The sequence below is a fragment of the Biomphalaria glabrata genome, chromosome 13 (assembly GCF_947242115.1).
Source record: "Biomphalaria glabrata chromosome 13, xgBioGlab47.1, whole genome shotgun sequence".
Lineage (NCBI taxonomy): Eukaryota > Metazoa > Mollusca > Gastropoda > Planorbidae > Biomphalaria > Biomphalaria glabrata.
The window spans coordinates 22,914,623-22,934,315 of record NC_074723.1 but is presented as its reverse complement, the minus strand read 5'-3'; the positions used below and the strand labels follow the sequence as shown (position 1 = coordinate 22,934,315).

Genomic DNA, 19,693 nt, shown 5'->3' with positions numbered 1-19,693 from the left:
GCACAAACCTAATAGCGGCTTTTCCCATTACGGGGGCCACTAAAATTTGCTCAGAATAGAAGTGGGATTGGATAGAAGTGCGTTACGGTCAGATTTATTTACATCGATCTGTCAAATAAGTTTTATGATCAAATTTTGTGTGTTTTCTTTCATTTATTTTACGCTCAAACTTTTTAATTATCTTTTTGAGTATATATTTATATATATTATATATTTATTATTTCAAATTTCAAACCACATAGCTAGTGTACACTTTTTAAAATGTCTGTATAAAAAGGGCCTACATAGTTGGTTGTATTACAATTCTTCTTAAAAGCTTGCACAATTTTCATAGGTGGACTGAATAGAACCTGTACACGGATTACGAAAAGGCTTTAACGTTTTTTTCTAGAAATTGGGCATTTTTTAGGGGGAAAATATTAGCTATTTGACCACACGATGAAAAATGGTTATCAACATAAGATCATCTGTAAGTTAGACACGGTCAGTGGGTTTTCTCGCACTCCACATTTGTTGTGAATACTGTTCATATGAAAATAAACAAAATTTTACACATAAAAATGTTATATATTGTGTTCAATGACATTCATTAGTCTGTTTTGAAATAATCGTGTCCTGTCCATCGCAGCTGGGACTGCATTAGGATTGTGTGGATACTTTGCAGACCCGCTCTTTGAAGGACTTATGTGTATGGCATTTTGTCTTGCCATTTGACATTCAGTATTTTTCTTAGACATGTCATGTGGAAGTGGTTCAGTTTCTTTGCCTGATTTCTGTACACTGTCCACGTTTCTGAGGCATAGTGCAATGTAGGGAGGATGACAACTCAATAGGTCCCTGGTAAAAATGTTACTAAATGTTTTCAACCTCTTGATGGAATCACTTCACATTAATTGATTTTACTCGGTAATCAAGCAACAAAAAAGCAATAGTGATACAGTAGTTTATTTACAAGAAGACTTACAGTTCAATTTATTTTGGGGAAGAATGTGCTTATGTACATATATTTTTTTCTAGAAGGGAGATAAATTTTAAATATTTAGAGTCAAAGAGATAGTTATAATTAATGTAAAAGTAAATTAACAGAGGAGATGAAAAATGGAGAAATGATAGAGGATGTGTTCTAATAATTACCATTTTAACATCTGTATAAATAATCTATTTTTTCACACAGTCTCCTCTCTATCTCTCTCTCTCTCTCACCCACACACAGACATAAACACACTCTCAATCATTCTATTTTATTAACACAATTTCTTTTTTTTTAATCGAATTGTAATGACATTCCAAGAACTTTATTTGAACACTTCGTTCTACTAGGACTGAGTGTTCATGATGTTTCATACAGTTATGGTAGTACAAGTTCAAATCTAACAACTAACAAGGAGATTTTTTTCCTAGGATATGAAGTAGTTCAGTCAAAAGAACGCCTGTTTACAGGCCTGAATGTTTTTATCTCAGATTCTTTTAGGCAATCAGTATGAAGAATGCAATAAAACTTTTTAAAAATTATTATTATGTTGATTATAGATTACATACATTACCCTGGGTGTGGCAAAATAACTAGGTCACAGCTGGGGCTGCGCAGCCACTGGAAATACTGCATTCCTCGTTAATCTTCGGACTCGAAGACAAGCCTTATATATATATATATATGTGTGTATATATATATATATATATATATATATATAGATATAGATATAGATATAGATATAGATAGATAGATAGATTGATAGATATCTACAAAGCAGTGATATTGAGGTTTTTCCCTTTAAGTATGATTTTTTAATAAATATTCTTTTAATATTTTTCTTGTTTCATCATCTTTCTATGGTTAAACAGTTGACAACAACCGTAAACAAGTATTTATATAAAAAAGTATAAAATAGAATGACAGAATTGAAAAAACATTGACAAATAATGAATATGTATGAATATGTATGAATGTATGTATGTGTGTTAGCACTGCATGTAAATGCAAGTGGTTATGTAGGTACGTGTGTTTTGTTACATATTAAGATTTTGAAATCTCTTATATAATATTGATAAACAATTACTTAAGTATAATAAACATTTATGTTAAAATTCAATAAAAGTAATATTTTAAAACTAATATATTTCAAACGTTTATCTAGTTTAAAAAAAAGAAAAGAAGAAAGAAAATGTTTGTGATTACTATCATTGAAATAAATAACAATAGATTCTTTTTTTAAATTTGATTAAAAAAAAACATTAAAATATTTCTGTATACGAGTTGAACACAATAAAAACGTCTCTAAATAACACACACACAAAATATGCTTTCATCTTCCTCATTACATGCAATTACAATCTTTATTAAAACATTTTCATCTCCTGAATTGCATGTAATGACAGTCTTCTGTTAAGACAAACTATTGTTTTCTTTATTTATCATTGACCACAGTGATATATCTTAAAAGAACAATGAATTGAGAAAAATTGTTTTCATTTAGGTTACAAATAGTCTGTTTTAAACTTTTTAAGTATCTTCAACTGCAAGAGTCAAAACATTTATAAGTAATATTTATTTTTAAAAAAAATAAATAAAGACTAAAATATTGGTACAAAATTTTTATTTACTTTTTATTGAACGATGGGTTGAAGGTTAGACAGTGGGCTACGTATGTAAAAATATAAAATGACATTGTGAATCAGGCTATTAATTTGAAGAGAGGAACACAGAGAGAGTGGGGGGGGGGGGGGTGAAGATATATCATCCAAATAAAACATTGACTAATAATTGTATCAACAATGTTCCTAGACAAACAAATTGTGCATATAATCAAATAACCTCTGCCAAAGGTCTTTCTGACAGCAAAGGAGTTCTTTCACTGAGAGGTCCTCTTGGTCTGCCAACATTATCACTTTCAGCTCCGGTTACAACTTCTTCGGAATCACTTGTAGCTATAACAAAGCTGTCAAACTGGAGTGGGAAATAAAATCAATGTCTTTAGTAAAAAGGAAAAAAAAAGGATTCTATTTCCGAGATATCATGAGCCTCATCATACCCTTATAAGTTAGCACCGTTGTACAATTTGGACAATAAATTAGACATACATTTGTATGATATCTTTTGCTTACAACTAAGACTCGTGTCTTTATCTGACCTACCACAAAATTATTCGTGAGATGATTTTATGGAGTGTATGTGTGTGTGTGTTTCTGTGTTGACGGCGGGAAGAGTTTAGTTGTGAATGACGTAAAATAAGTGGCATTGTCATCACCTGTCTTGAGTAGGATAGACGACTCCAGACCGCGAGACAGAAAAGACTTGTTACTGTAGTGAATTAGATTTTGTACAAAATATCATTTATATTTAGTACTGAAGTCTAATCTAATTATTTTCATTTTATATTAAGTTTATTTTAGTCTATAATCTAATAAAAGTTACATTTAGTTTTGTTCACAACTAAGTTATTCAAGTTATTCTGGTGCTAAAATCAACGACCGTCAACAACATGGGTGGAATGTAAAGAATAAAAAAGAAAAGTTCCCCTGTGAGACCTTGCGATCTATGGGGCTGATGATGCACAGTTAACGAGGGTGCCATGTGGCCAGCACAACGACCAACAGCCTTTACTTTTACCCAACTTATGTCAGGTACCCATTAGAACTGGATAGACTCATAGTCATCCAAAAAATCGCGAAATTAAAAATCCCAGTATTCACCAGGTTTCGAACCCGTGACATTCCGCATTACCGCTCAGCCACCGCGTTAAGAATAGTAGTTCTTATATAAGAATAAAGAGATTATCTCGTTACTTAGATTGTGTGAGAGATTCTTGGCCATGATATGATCATACCATGTCTATCCAATATCCTATCTGACCCATCGGATTCACTTCATGACACAGGATCAGCTTGCTTCATGTTTGACTTGAGTTAGAGAAATGTTCTCCGAAGCCCAAATACTTTGTTTTAGAGATACCAGAACTACAAAATTTTGGCTAAATAATATAAGGTAAAAATCAGCATGTCTCTTAGTGCGCTAATGCGGATGGCTTCAGTGCGTGAGGAGTGGAACATTTTTACTGTGCACCCGGTACGAGCATCACCACAGTTTGTGGAATGAGTTCATACATAAGGAAGATCTTGAAAACACAAAAGTTGTTTGTTTTTTTTAACTCGAGCTTACTGAATATTTTTTTTCCTCTCGATTTTTGTCAGTTTGAAAGAACAAAATATTCTAAGAACAAAAGTTAATTCAAAACAACACTGAGCTTTATTTACAATGAAAGCTTAGTTAGTTAAAGTTTTTTCATGAAAGATGGGAGATCAATGTCAATATGGAGAAGATGAATAGAACAAGATGTGAAGATGGCAGAATTGACAAGGACTCCAATGAGTTTAATTCTCCAGAACACAGTCCATTGGAGAAGTACTTTTGCTGTCCTATGCTCCACTAGGAGTAAAAGGACTAAGTCTAGTAAGTCACAAAGTTTGTTCTATGGAGAGATACATTGAGAGGAGATAGGAAAAGTATCTAGAATATCAGACAGTACGAACAAATATTATTTCCAATACCCGTCAGTGATAGTTTTATTTGGTTTTGCTTTTTTTGTTGTAACTTGATAACAAATGCACTGTTATACTATTTCTTTATCAGTCTCGTTTTGATTAAACATAACTTATAATAAACTTAGGCCAGGCTTCAAGGATGGATTTACCTACAGGCAACACAGGAATAGCTAAGTTCTGATATCTGGACTTTAAAAGGCCTCGCTATGTTTAGTTTCAGGCGATATTTTTAGGCTGACACGAAGATATCATTCTAATTCTAATTATCCATTTACATTTAAACAAATTACTTTTTAGCGGCCCCCGTAAGGGGAAAAAGCCGCTATTAGGTTTGTGCAAAATGTCCGTCTGTCCGTCTGTCCGTCTGTCCGTCTGTCCGTCTGTCACACTCAGATCTCGAAAACTAGAAGAGATATGAAAAATATTATTTCATCATTAAATCCGGCTTGAAAAGTTTAGGTGCAACGGCTACTTTTGGTTTTCTAAAAGCAAACCGTTTAATTTATAAAATTAATTATGCAAGCGATTTTTTCATAAAAATACACCAATTCTAAAACAATTACGTAAATGCAAGGGAGGCAATGTTACAATATGCTAACAAAGATGGACAATTTTTGTGTATTTTCAGTATCACTAAGTCAAATATATTTTTAAAATGTACAGGAAATGTTTACAACAAATACAAATAATAGTTAAAGACGTTTTTTCTGGTCAACTAGCTGCTAAAATTAAAAGAAAACATTTCTGTTTGTTTATAAAGGCTAATAATGCACTTTGTATGTAAATATCACGCACATTTTTTTAAATGGACTTTTTATGCAGCGATTTTCGTGCAGTAGCGTAACGTCGCAACATGATCAGGTGCTAAACCAATTCCTTAAACTTTTTTTAAAAATCAGATTTTATTTATTTTTTGTTTAGTGCCCCCATCCGAATAAAAGAAGCTTATTTTTGTGCGTTTTGTCTGTTGGTCGGTCTGTCCGTCACGATTAGATTTAAAAAACTAGAACTCTAAAAGCTATTGAAAATCTGATTTACCCTTTAATGTTCCTCCCATAACATCTAAATAGTTTTAAGTATCTAAAATTGATTGTTCCGGATTTTTTTGTGCAAAACTAATCAACGCCAACAAATGTTTGTTTGCTCCTCTAACTTATATTACATTCAATTTCCATGCTTAAACGTTGCAAAAACACATTATCAATAATATGTTGTTCCGTTTTTTATGTAAATAGCATATTAATGCTAAATCATAATCTCTATACTGACTTATATTTCATTAAGTGTAAAAATGTTCCGGATATTGTTTTATAAAACATGAATTATGCCTAATGATTGTTTGAAATCGCATAAGGCTTTTAAAAAAAGTAATTTACTAGAATTGATTACTGAAAATTACTTTTTAGACATTTAATTTTCTTGTAAAACATAACATAGAAGTTTTGTAATCGATAAAGAAAGTTCCGGATTTTGTTTCTTACAAATCGTCGCCAGAAATTTCCGAATTTATTTAAAAATCTACTAACGCCAAATAATTGTTTGAACTCCCTCTTCTAATTAATAAACAAATAATCTTCTCATTTACGAAATAATGTTTTTACGGATTTTTATGAAAAATATTTTAACTCACTACTCTCTTACAGTACATTTAACTTTCTACCTAAAACATTAAAAAATCTAATTATCGTTAATATTATGTTCCGATTTTTAAGGAAAACAGAATCCAAACACCAAAGTAAGGTATGAAAATATCTCCACGTGGCTGTAGTACATCTAATTTTTATACGAGACCATCCAAAAAAATTAATTAACGGTATTACATTTATCTGAAATTCTCTTTTTTCTTTTACTATTTATACAAACATCCGGAACAATCTATTATATAAACTTTTCAATTGTGTTCATACCTAAAAATTATTGCGATGTTTTGAAACGTAAAATAAAGGTTAATCAATTTTTAATAACTTTTAGTTGTTTTTTTTTATATCAAGATAACGGACAGACCGACTGACAGACAAAACGCAAAAACAATGTGGCTTTGATCCTTTTTAAATAATATCTATTAGAACTCAGTGCACCAATGTCTATGAACCCTCGTTAAATATCTCGTGTAAATAAAGACTTTTTTTTTTATGGTACCGGTAGGCCTACTAGCCTATTGTGAGGTAATAGATTTTTTTTTCTTTGACGTCATATGAATGAACTCTTTAAATGTAATGTTAAAAGAACGCACTCGGTGCACCAATGTCTATTAACCCTCGAAAAAATTGCTTGTATTAATGAAAACATATTTTAGTCTAACTAAGCCGTGTGACGTAGTGTTTTTTTTTTCCTTTAACGTCACATGGAATGAATTCTTTAAATGAAATGCTAAAAGAACGCACTCGGTGCACCAATGTCTATGAACACTTGAGAAATGGCTCGTGTTGATAAAGGTGATTTTTAGTCTAGCTAGGCCTTGTGACGTAGTGTTTTTTTTTCCTTTGACGTCATATGGAATGAATTCTTTAAATGAAATGCTAAAAGAACGCACTCGGTGCACCAATGTCTATGAACACTCTATAAAAGGCTCGTAATGATGAAGGCGATTTTTATTCTAGCTAGGCAGTGTGACGTAGTGTTTTTTTTTCCTTTGACGTCATATGGAATGAATTCTTTAAATGAAATGCTTAAAGAACGCACTCGGTGCACCAAAGTCTATGAACACTCGATAAATGGCTCTTATAGATGAAGGCGATTTTTAGTCTAGCTTGGCCGTGTGACGTAGTGTTTTTTTTTCCCTCTGACGTTATATGGAATTAATTCTTCAAATGAAATGAAAAAAGAACTCGGTATAGTAATGTTTACTAAGCCTCGTCATGTGACTCGCGTTTAAAAAAGGAATGATATCTTGATTTAGATCTAATCTAGATTTTTTAAACTAGATCTAGATTTTTATTACAGTATATCTAGATCTGGATTTATATTCTAATTAAAATTATTTTAGAGTCTAGATCTAGAATTTCTAGATCTAGTTTAGACTAAAATAGACTAGATTAAGATGTAGAATTTCAATTTCTAAACTTAAAGTGTAAAAAAAAAGTGTAGATTTTCATTTCCAAACGTTTTGATCAATATTGTAATGTTTTAATATACTAAAACTAATCTACTATTTTTTTATTAAATTTAAATTTAAATTTACGGCAAATGAATCTTTGAAACATTATTACTTTTGACCATCGGATGGCTGCCTGGTCGTGCGGTTTGCGCGCTGGACTGTCGTTCAGATTTATGGATGGCCCAGGGTTCAAACCCTGCCCGCTCCCATCCCCCGTCGTCCTGCGGGAGGTTTGGACTAGGAAGTAATTATCTTCAACTCTGAAGGAACATCCGAAACGTGTAAAACATTTTACATCAAAATTAAATCACCTCTTGAATGTTATTTGCGAATATGCAGATCCGACAGGGATCCGACTTCGACGGGGGCCGCCTCTGAGTTTGTGTAACACAAACTCTCTTTGTAATCTTGTTTTGTCTTTATATTGTTGTAAAAGTATGTTTTCTAACAGGTTAAATCAATTACCTTGTCTTGGAAAGACCAAGTAGTCAGAAGAGGGTTGCCAAAGGTGTACGGCGCCCTCGCCACATAATGACATAAAGTGGACACCCTGTGGACGATCATAGCCAAAAACTGAACCAAAAACAGCAGGCCAAATATAATCAAGAAAACCAAACCTGCAATAAAATAAAATAAAATCGAATCATTAGTAAATGGAAGACTGAAAGTAAAGAACAGAGTGTTTACAGTAATTTTATAAACTTTTAATAAGTTTTCGCTAAGTTTCAGTGCTGTTTTCAACCATTATTTGTTCTATAATTCCTATACTCTAAAATTAAACACATGCAGTACTGGGAAGCGAAGTTCGAAACAAACGTCCAATCTTTCTATTTGGCATTTCTTTCTTTTTTTAGTTCAATAGTTTTTTTCACTGTCCTTTGCTGCTAATTCATCAATGGACCCTTAATATTAAATTGATGGTAAAAACAAAACAAAATCAAACAACATAAGATAAGTGTTATGGAGTGTGTGTACTTCTTTGTACTTTTTGTACTGGTTGAATAGTTTCTGATGTAGCCACGAGTATGACTATCGCGAAGGAGTGGATAAAAAGGAATGAACAAATGATGTAAGTCAATTGGGGACAACAGAACGATGTGTGCTTATTGTAGTTTTGTACTGGGTTCAATTGTAAAGTTAAAAAGTATCGACATCTTGTTTATTTCATTGTGTTTCTACATTGAAGGGGAAAGCTGTATATATTTCATAATGAAAAATAAGGTATATTTTGTTTTCTAAGACATTTTCAAGCCTTATTTAGGAATTTTCTAGATAGTTATATGCCCACAAAGGTTTACTTAGACTTGTTTGGAGCTGTAACCCAACAACGATTTGTAACCACTCTAACTCCAAGCATAAAGAATATTTAAGCATCAGTCAAACCACCTAGTCGTGCGGTATGCGTTTTGTATTGTCGTGTAGAGGTCTCGATGGTCCCAGGTTCAAACTCTGTCCACGTCCATTCCCCGTCGTCCTGCAGGAGGTTTGGACTTAGGATGTAATTATCTTCAGATCTGAAGGAACATGTAAAACAAATACTTTTTAAAATCTTCTTTCAAGGGTAGGCTGAATCAAACGGACATGATATCAGCGTAGGAACTTGACCAGTGTTGGCCCATTCACTCGAGTTGTTTCAAATAAAAAATCTGTTCGGGTTCAGATACAATTTGATGTATATATTTTGGTCGAACACTGAAGTTTATTTTTTAATTCTGACAAGTCAACTAGTAAGTTGACAAATTTTATACCTCAATTTGTTCCTGACAAGATCTGCCACTTTAGTAAATTTCTTTCTTCATTTTCCATTTATAGTGTCAAGTATTAACAATTTTCTTTAGTTTATAATTCAAGTGATTCGAATCAATCTTTATCAGGTTATGATGTTTTCAAAGTATTGTAAGTAAAAATTAACTTCTCACCTATAGGGTTAGCTCCTATGACGGTTAGATTTCCTTTGCTTGCAATAGTGGCCAGCAGGATCAGCCACAAAGTGTTAGCCACTGCTATGGTCATTATCCAGTTGTTTCGTAAGCCAACTAGTTTTTCTAAAATATAAAATAGAAATAAGGAGCATCTAACGTTTCATACATATGTACAAGAAATCTTATGATGTAGGATACTAGCAGCCACTGCCACCAGCATATCACAGTTGATATTATCACAACAACAAATGTCTTGGAAGTAAGAATATGAGAGCACACAGTTCTTCAATTTATAGATAGTGTTCTACAAAATTTGTATTTATTAATTGATCAAACGCCGTTAATTAGGTCTATCGATTTTTGTTTTGTTTTTACCTTTACCTATCCCTTAGTCTGTTGGACCGTTGGGACACCAAGCAAGACTCGTCGACCGTCTTTCTCCATTCCTCCCTGTCTTTTGCCTTGTTTAGAAACGCTTTCAATGGCAGGCCCGTCGATTCTTTCATGTTGTCCACCCATCGCTTTCTTTTTCTGCCTCTTCCTCTTTTTCCTGGTAATGTTCCCTGAAGGAAGGTCTTTTTGAGCTACGAAGATTTTGTAATATGACCATAGATTTTAAGCGTGCGTTTTTTTTTTACTATAGTTAGCAGGTCATCGTGGGGTCCGATCGCTGCTGTAACCCTAATCTCTTGTTTTGTGATGCAGTTTTTGAATGTGATACCGAGGATCCTTCTGTAGCATCTCAATTCCATTGCTAACATCCTCCTCTCTAGCTCTGCAGTCAGCGTCGAAGACTCACAAGCATATAAAAGTGTAGCCATGACCAGTGAGCGCATCAGTCTGATTTTGGTGCCGAGGGCTAAGCTTTTGTCTTTCCATATTATTTTAAGTTTTGAAAGGGCTGCTGTTTTTAATGTCTAAATACTTTTTATACAATCACTTTGTATATTTCTCCCTCCCACCACCTCTTCAAAATAAAGTCATTTTAATTAATCTCAGCACCTTCGCAAGTACAAATGTATTTACATTGTTAAACGTCCACATTGTACTGGTAGACATGAAGTTAAATGTCGAGCATTCTCTTACCTTTAATCTCTGCCTCCATGCCAAATGCTTTGAGGTCTGGTTCTAGACATTTAGACCTGAGTGAGGTCCAAAAGTCAAACTCTCCAACGTTACATATCATCAGTTCCTTTAAGTCCACTCCATCTAGAAGTTGGCGCATCCTGATTACTTTCTTCTGAGCTAAGAACAAGGGGAACTATTAAGGCGAGAACTAACTTTAAAAAAAAAAAGCAAAATATAAAAAAAAAACATTTAAAAAAAAGCGTATCCTATCCAAATTTACAACCGTATATCTAAATACCTTAATGTTTATATCCCTTTTTGATATAAACAAAATTTATTAATTATTACTATTTGATAAATCAATTTTTTTTTAAATGTAGGCCTATATTTTAATATTAACAATAAATAATTATGCAAAGTTTGAACTCTAAACAAAAGTTTCTTGTTTAAAATTAAATATCCTACTTCATTCTAAATGTTATTTTAATGTTTACCTTCTAAAGGATCTTTAAGCATCCGTATAGCATACAGCAAACGTTTTATATGACCTATATATTTAGCAAACAATGACAAAGTGTTAGACATGGGAGATTAGTATAGGTTACTGTCAAAGTACGAAATCCAGCATTCTAGAGAATGACCATAATGGTTCAGACATGGCGTGAAATGTAAATTTTAAGTAGGCCTACAATTATTTCAACAACTTTGTAAAATTCGTATTAATCAAGACTGATCTGTTTAAATGCTATGCCACAATTTAATTGTGCTGGGTAAATTTTTGATACAAAAGAGGTTTCATATTGTGCTGTATTGAAATATACCATCTGATCATATGCTGCTGAAAATATTTTATGCGATGATTGTGAAAAACACAAGTTTGTTAATTTATCATTTTTATGTCTGAAATATAGGGCATATATCATATTTGGGATCAAGACCATTAAGAAATGACAGACTGTTAAAAGAGCTCGTACAAATTACATAATAAGCTTTGTAAGCAATGCTAGAAGAAACAAATTTTGTTTTCTAAAAAGAGATAAAAAGGATTGTTTTTCGGATTAAAATTTTTGCATTCAAGTTGACCCTAACCCTAAGTCCCATCCTGATAATGAAAAAATACAAATAGATTTTTCACTAAGTACTACTGGAATACAATGTGTATAAACTTACATCAACTGTGTTGCCTAGCTTTTATAGTCATCTCTGTCGTGTTTTGTTTTTGGCTTAGTCATTCAACAGAATATCTGAATTTCGCACATTGCTGATAAGATATATATTAAACACATAGATGCTTAACGATTTTACTGGTTTTTTTACGTAGATCTATTTTTCTATTTTCAAGCTTCTCTGAACAAAAGTTACCTTGTTTTTTTATTTCTAATTGGTCATAAATCATTTTGGTGTTGAATGATTTTAAAATCTCCATTTCTTTCAAAGTTTTGATTTTGTTTTTGTAGAATTTGTCTCGGTACATGGACAAACCTATTTCCTCCAACCAATCATCAACATTGTTCTGTCGAATATAACCAATAAATAATTCATTCATTGGCCAGCCCTCATAAAATTTATAATTCATCTTTTCAATTTATCCAACAGAATGTCAACTTAAAAACATTTTTTAAAGATTACTATTACAAGCTATCTTGTTAAACGATAATCAATGATATGTAACTATTCGCACAAAAGCTGCTCGTTAGTAATACACAGGCCTTTTTCTATAGATATTTTTGTAAGTCTAATGTGTGAGCAGCAGAAGCATGTCTAGTAATGTGGGACGCACGGGCATCAATTGGCAAGGGGCATCAAGCTATAAGTAAACTGACAGCAGTAAAAACCGCACATTATACATACGTAATCAAACAGAAATCAATGTATTTGAAGTGCAAACTAAAAATTTATTTATTTTGATATCAATATTTTTACCTTTATTTTCATAACTAGGTCCGAGTTAGTTAACTTTAATATATACTTAAAACGAGAATCCACAAACAAAGAAAGGCTTGGCAGCTATCAACAGCTTAGGTGTTCCGACTAATGCAAAACGGGGAGAAAGTTTTTAAAAAATGGACGAGTTGCTTCCCCTGCATACTCTACTCAACAAGATCAAGTACCACATTTTCATCTAAATCCAACGATTGATTCAGTGTGCGAGGTTATCGCCGAAAATTGAAAACCATAAGACGATATTCAGTCATCACTTGCTTGGAAAGAACTTGAAGTTTTTCTGTGAGAAGACCCCGAATTTTCGAAAAAAGACCTGTTGAGCTTTTTTTTTAATTTTATAAAAAAAATATATATCGATTAGATAGATGATTCAGTCCCGAGTATTGTAATCTTTATTCGCTTATTTATGACAATAAAGGTAAGTGTGGCTACATCCAAGCAACATCTTTTTTAAACTATGATAAGCAGGTGATATAACATTAAACTAATGACTTATAAAGATAACATGAACAGAAATAGACTAACCGCATCTTGATACGCTTGTTGAATGGGCCTGTCGAATGTTACGTTAAGCTAGAAGGTGTAAAATTTTCAGAAAAGCGTAGGCCTACTCATCAAACTTACCAAAAAGAAAGTGTAGGCCTACTCATCAAACTTACCGGAACTTTATACTCGATCTCAAATGCTGGCAAGTTGGATATAAGTCCGAGTATATACTGTACATGCCCTTTGCGTTTCACCCCCATCTGAATGAGATCCGCTTCTGTAAGTCCCTTAATAAGAAGTGTGTTTTCATAACCGTGCTTCTTGAAGACATCAGAGTAGATCGACTGTTAAACACATTGAGCAGACGTGTTAGGCGAAGAATTGCTTACAAACTGTCAAGAGACGCCTTAGTTACAAAGTATTAATAAAAGAAGGTCCGAGACAACGAAACTATAAGCTGATAAACACTGTATCTAATCTTTTGTAAAGATGCTTCTCAGTTCTTAAAATAAAAGTGTCCATTCTTTTTACGTACACTTAATTCTTGAGGTAACCACTGATCTACGTCCATAGGTTTATTTTCGTCTTTTAGATCACTTGCGTCGAATTCGTAATCTACATAGTCAGTGTTGGAAGCAAAGTCTACGAAGAGAAAGTTATTCTTAGATTTTAAAAAACAGCACAAATCAAGTAGAAGTTCTAATTGGACTTCACTAACGATGCACTAGAAAAATATTAGAAAATGTGTCGAAAATAACTTTGTTAATAAAAAAAAAGAGTTGTATTTATAATTTAAATATAAGTAATATTTAGTTTGAAAATAGTTGGATACGAAGTTGATGTTACAACGCATGAAATAGGAAATAACAAAAAAATGTATGCATTTAATTAAAAGTACCATTAAGTAGAGAAATATATATATATGTTAAAATGTTGATTTTAAAGCATGAAGTATCGTTCAAACGTCGCACAGGACAGTGTGTAGACCATTAGGAATAGAAGATAAGATGAGAAGGAGAAGTATAACTAGGTATAAGGATTTTTAGTTACATAGAGGGCAGAAAAAAGAAACTTTTGAAATTATTGTGTATGCCTTTAAGAATTAATCTGTCACAGCCTCGGTTCACATTGCCTGTTAAATGTTCACATCGGGTTAAGAGGGTGAAAAGACACGTGAAACTTCTGATAAAGAAACAGGAAGTAAGAATGATTAAATTGACTTTTAGGTCAGTTAGTAGTATCTTTTGGTCACAGAAGAACGATAGTATCTTTTAGGCAGTCGAAGCCAGTGGTCATTTGAGACAGTACATATATTTCTAGTAGTTATTTTTTCTGTACTGAAGTTGGGTATGTATTATTGAAGTCGTTATTGCTACCCGCTGTGATGCGGACGTGATTTAATAAGTAAAGTTATACGTATATCTATTCCCGAGGACTTAGTATATTGGATATGTTTGATTATACTTTTGTGCGGACGTAATTATATTTCTAGGCATTGGATCATTTTTGTAACTATTATAACTATTGTAACTACTATGAAGTGCAGCATATTGTTTTATTAAATAAACGTTATATCTTGTCTGCCAAAAGTCGGACTCACTCAATCTACGCCATTTGTGTTTGTTACGTGTCAAGTGTGACTCCAGGAAGCACGAACCCAGCATTCTACAGCAATCGCGACACATTGATAGTGATACACGTTTCTACACCTTAGTGACCAGTCCCATGTGTAATATGAATACACTTCAAACAGGCCAACGTTTACACTAACTCTGTGAGTTCAGCGTTGGTGAGTATAGAGAGAGGTGTGCATGTATTAATTAAATAGTTCCTGGTGTTCATTACCTCCAGATATGTATTGGTCTTCCATAACACTAATACGGCTACTAGCTCTGTCCAAACCATCTCCAGTAAGACCTGGTATTGAGGACTGTCGTAAGGATGTCACCGGCGTCTGTACACCGACACTGACACCGGACGTTTTCTCCTTGTCTCGAAAACAGCTGAATGTAACACAAGTAAAACAGCTGAATGTAACAAAAGTAAAACAGCTGAATGTAACAAAAGTAAAACAGCTGAATGTAACAAAAGTAAAACAGCTGAATGTAACACAAGTAAAACAGCTGAATGTAACACAAGTAAAAAAGAGGAATGTAATAAAAGTAAAACAGCTGAATGTAACACAAGTAAAACAGCTGAATGTAACACAAGTAAAACAGCTAAATGTAACACAAGTAAAACAGCTGAATATAACACAAGTAAAACAGATGAATTTAAAACAAGTAAAACAGCTGAATTTAACACAAATAAAGCAGCTGAATTTAACACAAGTAGAACAGCTGAATGTAACACAAGTAAAACAGCTGAATGTAACACAAGTAAAACAGCTGAATGTAACACAAGTAAAACAGCTGAATGTAACACAAGTAAAACAGCTGAATTTAACACAAGAAGATACATTGAAATATAAAATCTAGTTTGTGTGATAAGCACCTCCTTATAGTAGACGTCTGACCTATGTAAGTATGTTATCCTTTCTTGCACCGTGTACTAAAACTTAACATTTTTATCTGAAATCTCTCTAAGACTAATTCAACAATGAATAAACGATACTTACAAGAATATTTTCTTGAACCATTTCCTAAAGAAGCTAGACCACCAATGAGATGTATAACCAACAGTTACTTTAGTTTCTTCTCTTGTACCTGATATATATATAAATGTTCAGAGTTATGTCTTCCTATAACTGACCTTTTCCTAAACCTGCCTCATTAGAAACTATGTGGACTCAATTATACAATATCTGTTCCATTAACATTTAGTTCTAAAAAAAAAATAATTGTTTTAACCAACTACTATTTAATTACGGCTATGTTATCTATTGTTATCGTAATTTTAAATATGTAACCCCTTATCTTAAATACTTTGCATTCGTGTCTAAATACTGTTTAAAAAGGAAATTTAGCTTCAGTGACATTATAAGTATTATAATCATTCACACTATCCCAGACTTACCCCAGCTAGAGTCCGTTAGGTTACAAATACTGTAGAGTATAAGCACCAGGTAGGCTGAAGGGAGACACAGCAGATACCAAATACCATGGAAGAGGCAGGTGAACTCTCGGGGATGCAGTACTCCACCAAGTAAGAACACACCAATCAGAAATGCCAAATAGATTGTTGTAACTGATACTGGTAGGTAGATACTGATATCTGATAGATTACAAAAAAATAATATCGTTAAAAATTAAACAGTACAACATGACCTAACATATTTAAATCAGCAATCTTTCACATCCTAAACAAGTTTTTCAAATTAAACTTCCTAAAAAAAATATAAAACAAGGTTACAAAGACAGTTTGTGTGGAAACACAAACTCAAAATCGGCCCCCAAAGTTGTCCACCCAGGCAGGCTTCAATATTTTCAGAAAGAACATCCGAATAAAATTATATCAAAGACAAACGAGAGGTAACAATGGAGAAAGAATGTTGATAGATCTTGTGTAGTGCCCCAACGGTCCAGCAGATTAAAGGATAGGTGCAAGTGAATGCAAAGTTAAATGTGAACATGGCCTAACTAGTTCCCCTTTCAGATCTTGTGGTCTACAGGGCAACAATTTTTCTGCACCCTTATATTGTAGCTGATAAAGCTTCGACTCTTGTACCTTACAGGACGTCAAATTCTAATTCAGTCTTTTTGTCAATGGATTATTATGGACTGTCTGGATATGACAACTGTTACGCTCGACTGTAGAGCAGGGGTGGACTGGGAGTCAAAATAGGCTCTGGTATTTCAATACAATATAACTCATAAATTGTATATCATCTGATGGGCATCCAACTATAGGGCTACTTTCCTCAAAGTCATTATGTTAAGTTTGATAATGAATCGATAACTGTACACATGCATCTTTATAAGAAATATAGGCCTACTGTTGTTGTTTTTTTTTATCGCAAAGTATGTAGGTCCTAAAAGGGTGAAGCCTACTAGAAACACTGTCTAAGGATGTTGGTTATTACATTATTTCTGAAATTCTGTTCGATTAAATTAAAATTACAATGTAGAGTCTTTATACCAGCACATTTGGGTATTTACCCGAATGCCCATATAGCCAGTTCGCCCCTGATGTAGAGCCTGATCAAGATATGGGTCAGTTTTGTTAAGTCAATCGAAACGTTGCGGCCAGAAAATGTATATAACCAGATCACGCTGGATAGCCATTGATCCTTAGTCTTCGGTCAGTAGTTGTCAATCATTAGTCTTTCTTCACTGTGTTTAACATCACATTGGGATAGATCATGACCACTGTCCAAGCTTATTGACCCTAAAGACCTTTGGCAAGTGCAATGTTCTTCAATATTATTGAATTTGAAAGATGTTTTTATTAACTAAAAAAAGAGAAGTGTCAATTTCTTAAGAGACTAGAAATGATTCCAAGACGACTTACGCTGGTTTGGTTTCCCTGATGGTGTCACTTGCAGTGAACTTTTGGAGGCGTTGGACGATCCTGACTCTTCAGAGATATCCACTACCACCTGTTCAGCAGTGCCCACAACAGCAGCACACATGGCAACGGCGTAGAGAAATGTATACAGTTTAGAAACCTTTGAATGAAGAGTTGAAATATTACTTTGAAGGTGTTGTAGGATAACAAACTAAAAAAAGGAATGCGCACCGCACCATAAGAGAAACATTATAAATGAAATGCAGACAGTGAAGTAACAATATTAGGCTAAGTCAGGTTAGCAAAGAATAGTTGAGAGATAAGCCAATCATATCTTAAGATAATACTTTGCTGTGGTCTTATAAGATACTCGCACTTCTAAATACGTGCTTCATCAAAGTCTACAAACGACTTATCTTCTAACAATGTAGACGAATCAGCCAGCATCATTACAATACAAACTATTATTTTAACTTTTATTGACTTGCAATTCAATTACAGTAATGTGAACGATTTTTACCAAGCCTCTATCAACTCACTCTGTCTGGTCAAAAGTTAATACACGTTATTTCTCCCACACCCAATCTCAGATCAATTGGAAATTTTGCACAATTATTTATTGTACCTGAAAAAGCAAGAATCAAGAGAAAAAAAGTAACCAGTTGGTTAATTAACTTTTTGTATAAATTTTTTTGTTACGTATAGAGCAAGGTAAAGAAATCGAACTTGTGGTTTTATAAGTCTAATTTGTTCCCTTTAGGAGGCTTGATCTGTGAGTGAACGCGGTTTTTCTTATGCGAAGACGGTAACATTGACCAAGAGACCCCCTTCTCCCCCCCCCCATCTCAAGTGGTCCAAAAATAGGATCATATCGCATTGAGAAAGCTAAAAGCATTATATTGGGCTAAACAAAAATAATTGGTAAAAATATTTCTAATCGCACAGATTTTTTATTGTTAGTCTAGATTTATTAAGATTTTAATCACACATGACTGATCCAAACTAATTGATACAATCACACGTAAAATAAGCTTTATTGGTTATTGTTGTTTTTAAATATATATATATATATATATATATATATATATATATATATATATATATATATATATATGTTTTTAATTGGAAGTGGTTCAAAACTTGAAACGTTCAAAAGAAAACGTTTTCTTTATGTCTCAATAGAAGTGTAAACAGTAAGTTCATTTACAAATGGGTTTCTTGAAGGTTTTCAGGATTTCTACTTGAGGAATGAAACTGATTTTATACAGAGGACTTCTGTCACCTCTCCACCAAGACACCACAGCGTACTTTAGAATCTATGTGATCGGCTTCGACTTGAGAGAGTAGTAAACCAATTTTTCTCAAGAAATACTTAGAAAATGTCGAGAAGCCTACCTACCAACATTTGGGTATCTTGTGATGTATAGATACAAATAAATGTGTAGATGATGCAAGCGAAAACTTGTAGGAGAATCATTGATATGACATCAACATCCCAAGCATACTGAAGTCCGCCTGTAGAGGAAATAAAATGAAATACAAACCAAAAATAAAACATTGAAATATAACTTTTGTAGTGTGTATGTCTCCCTTATGCAACTTATAATGCAATAAAATATATTTTAAAAATATTTGGTTCAAATCGGGTATGGAACCCGTGATTTTAACACCTTCAGATGCGTGAAGTTACGTACTTATCAATTCAGCCAGCGAGAATTCATACTTCTGTATTGATATTATTTATTTATGAACATTTAGATATAATACTAGACCTAAGACTACTGATTTAACTCTTTCTCTCCGTAATTATTTTCATCGTTCCGATAGAATTATTCCTTTTGCTCATTTGTATTTTACTATCCTGTTATGATGAAACGTCAATAACTTTTTGTTTGTTTATCAGAAAAGGTTGTCTTTGGTATCGAATTACATGAGAATGCATGCTCTTTTTAGGCAACACAAATTCAAGTTTATAAATCCAAAACCCAATTTAGTTTCATGGGGTCAACGTTTGCCTCGTCAGTCAGGAGAAAACAAAGTTAAATACATAAGATCTATTCTAGATCTGGAATCTAGATGTAATCTACATTAGATTTACGTAAAACAATATTAGTAAAGCTTAGATATTTTATCAATAAAATTAAAACAATTTTAAATTTACTCTGTTTCTGTTATCGTTTAACTTCGAAAC

At 33.1% G+C, this 19,693-nt stretch overlaps 1 protein-coding gene across 4 annotated transcripts in view; it reads right to left on the bottom strand.

Annotated features, from left to right (window-relative positions):
• Window positions 1-1,227: 1,227 nt before the first annotated feature.
• The window catches only part of LOC106072126 (uncharacterized), a 49,583-nt gene continuing 31,117 nt past the window's right edge, over window positions 1,228-19,693 (bottom strand). For 3 of the 4 annotated variants that reach the window (XM_056007795.1, XM_056007797.1, XM_056007796.1), the window contains 13 exons: window positions 18,902-19,017; window positions 17,506-17,662; window positions 16,072-16,269; window positions 15,674-15,761; window positions 14,902-15,083; window positions 13,592-13,698; window positions 13,230-13,400; window positions 11,989-12,139; window positions 11,121-11,174; window positions 10,645-10,803; window positions 9,556-9,681; window positions 8,102-8,253; window positions 1,228-2,944 (listed from right to left, as the gene is read on the bottom strand). In XM_056007795.1, the coding sequence (XP_055863770.1) occupies window positions 2,804-2,944; window positions 8,102-8,253; window positions 9,556-9,681; window positions 10,645-10,803; window positions 11,121-11,174; window positions 11,989-12,139; window positions 13,230-13,400; window positions 13,592-13,698; window positions 14,902-15,083; window positions 15,674-15,761; window positions 16,072-16,269; window positions 17,506-17,662; window positions 18,902-19,017 (1,802 nt within the window). In that variant the 3' untranslated portion in view covers window positions 1,228-2,803. The remainder of the gene's footprint in view (window positions 2,945-8,101; window positions 8,254-9,555; window positions 9,682-10,644; window positions 10,804-11,120; window positions 11,175-11,988; window positions 12,140-13,229; window positions 13,401-13,591; window positions 13,699-14,901; window positions 15,084-15,673; window positions 15,762-16,071; window positions 16,270-17,505; window positions 17,663-18,901; window positions 19,018-19,693) is intronic. The other variant, XM_056007798.1, reaches the window with a different exon arrangement.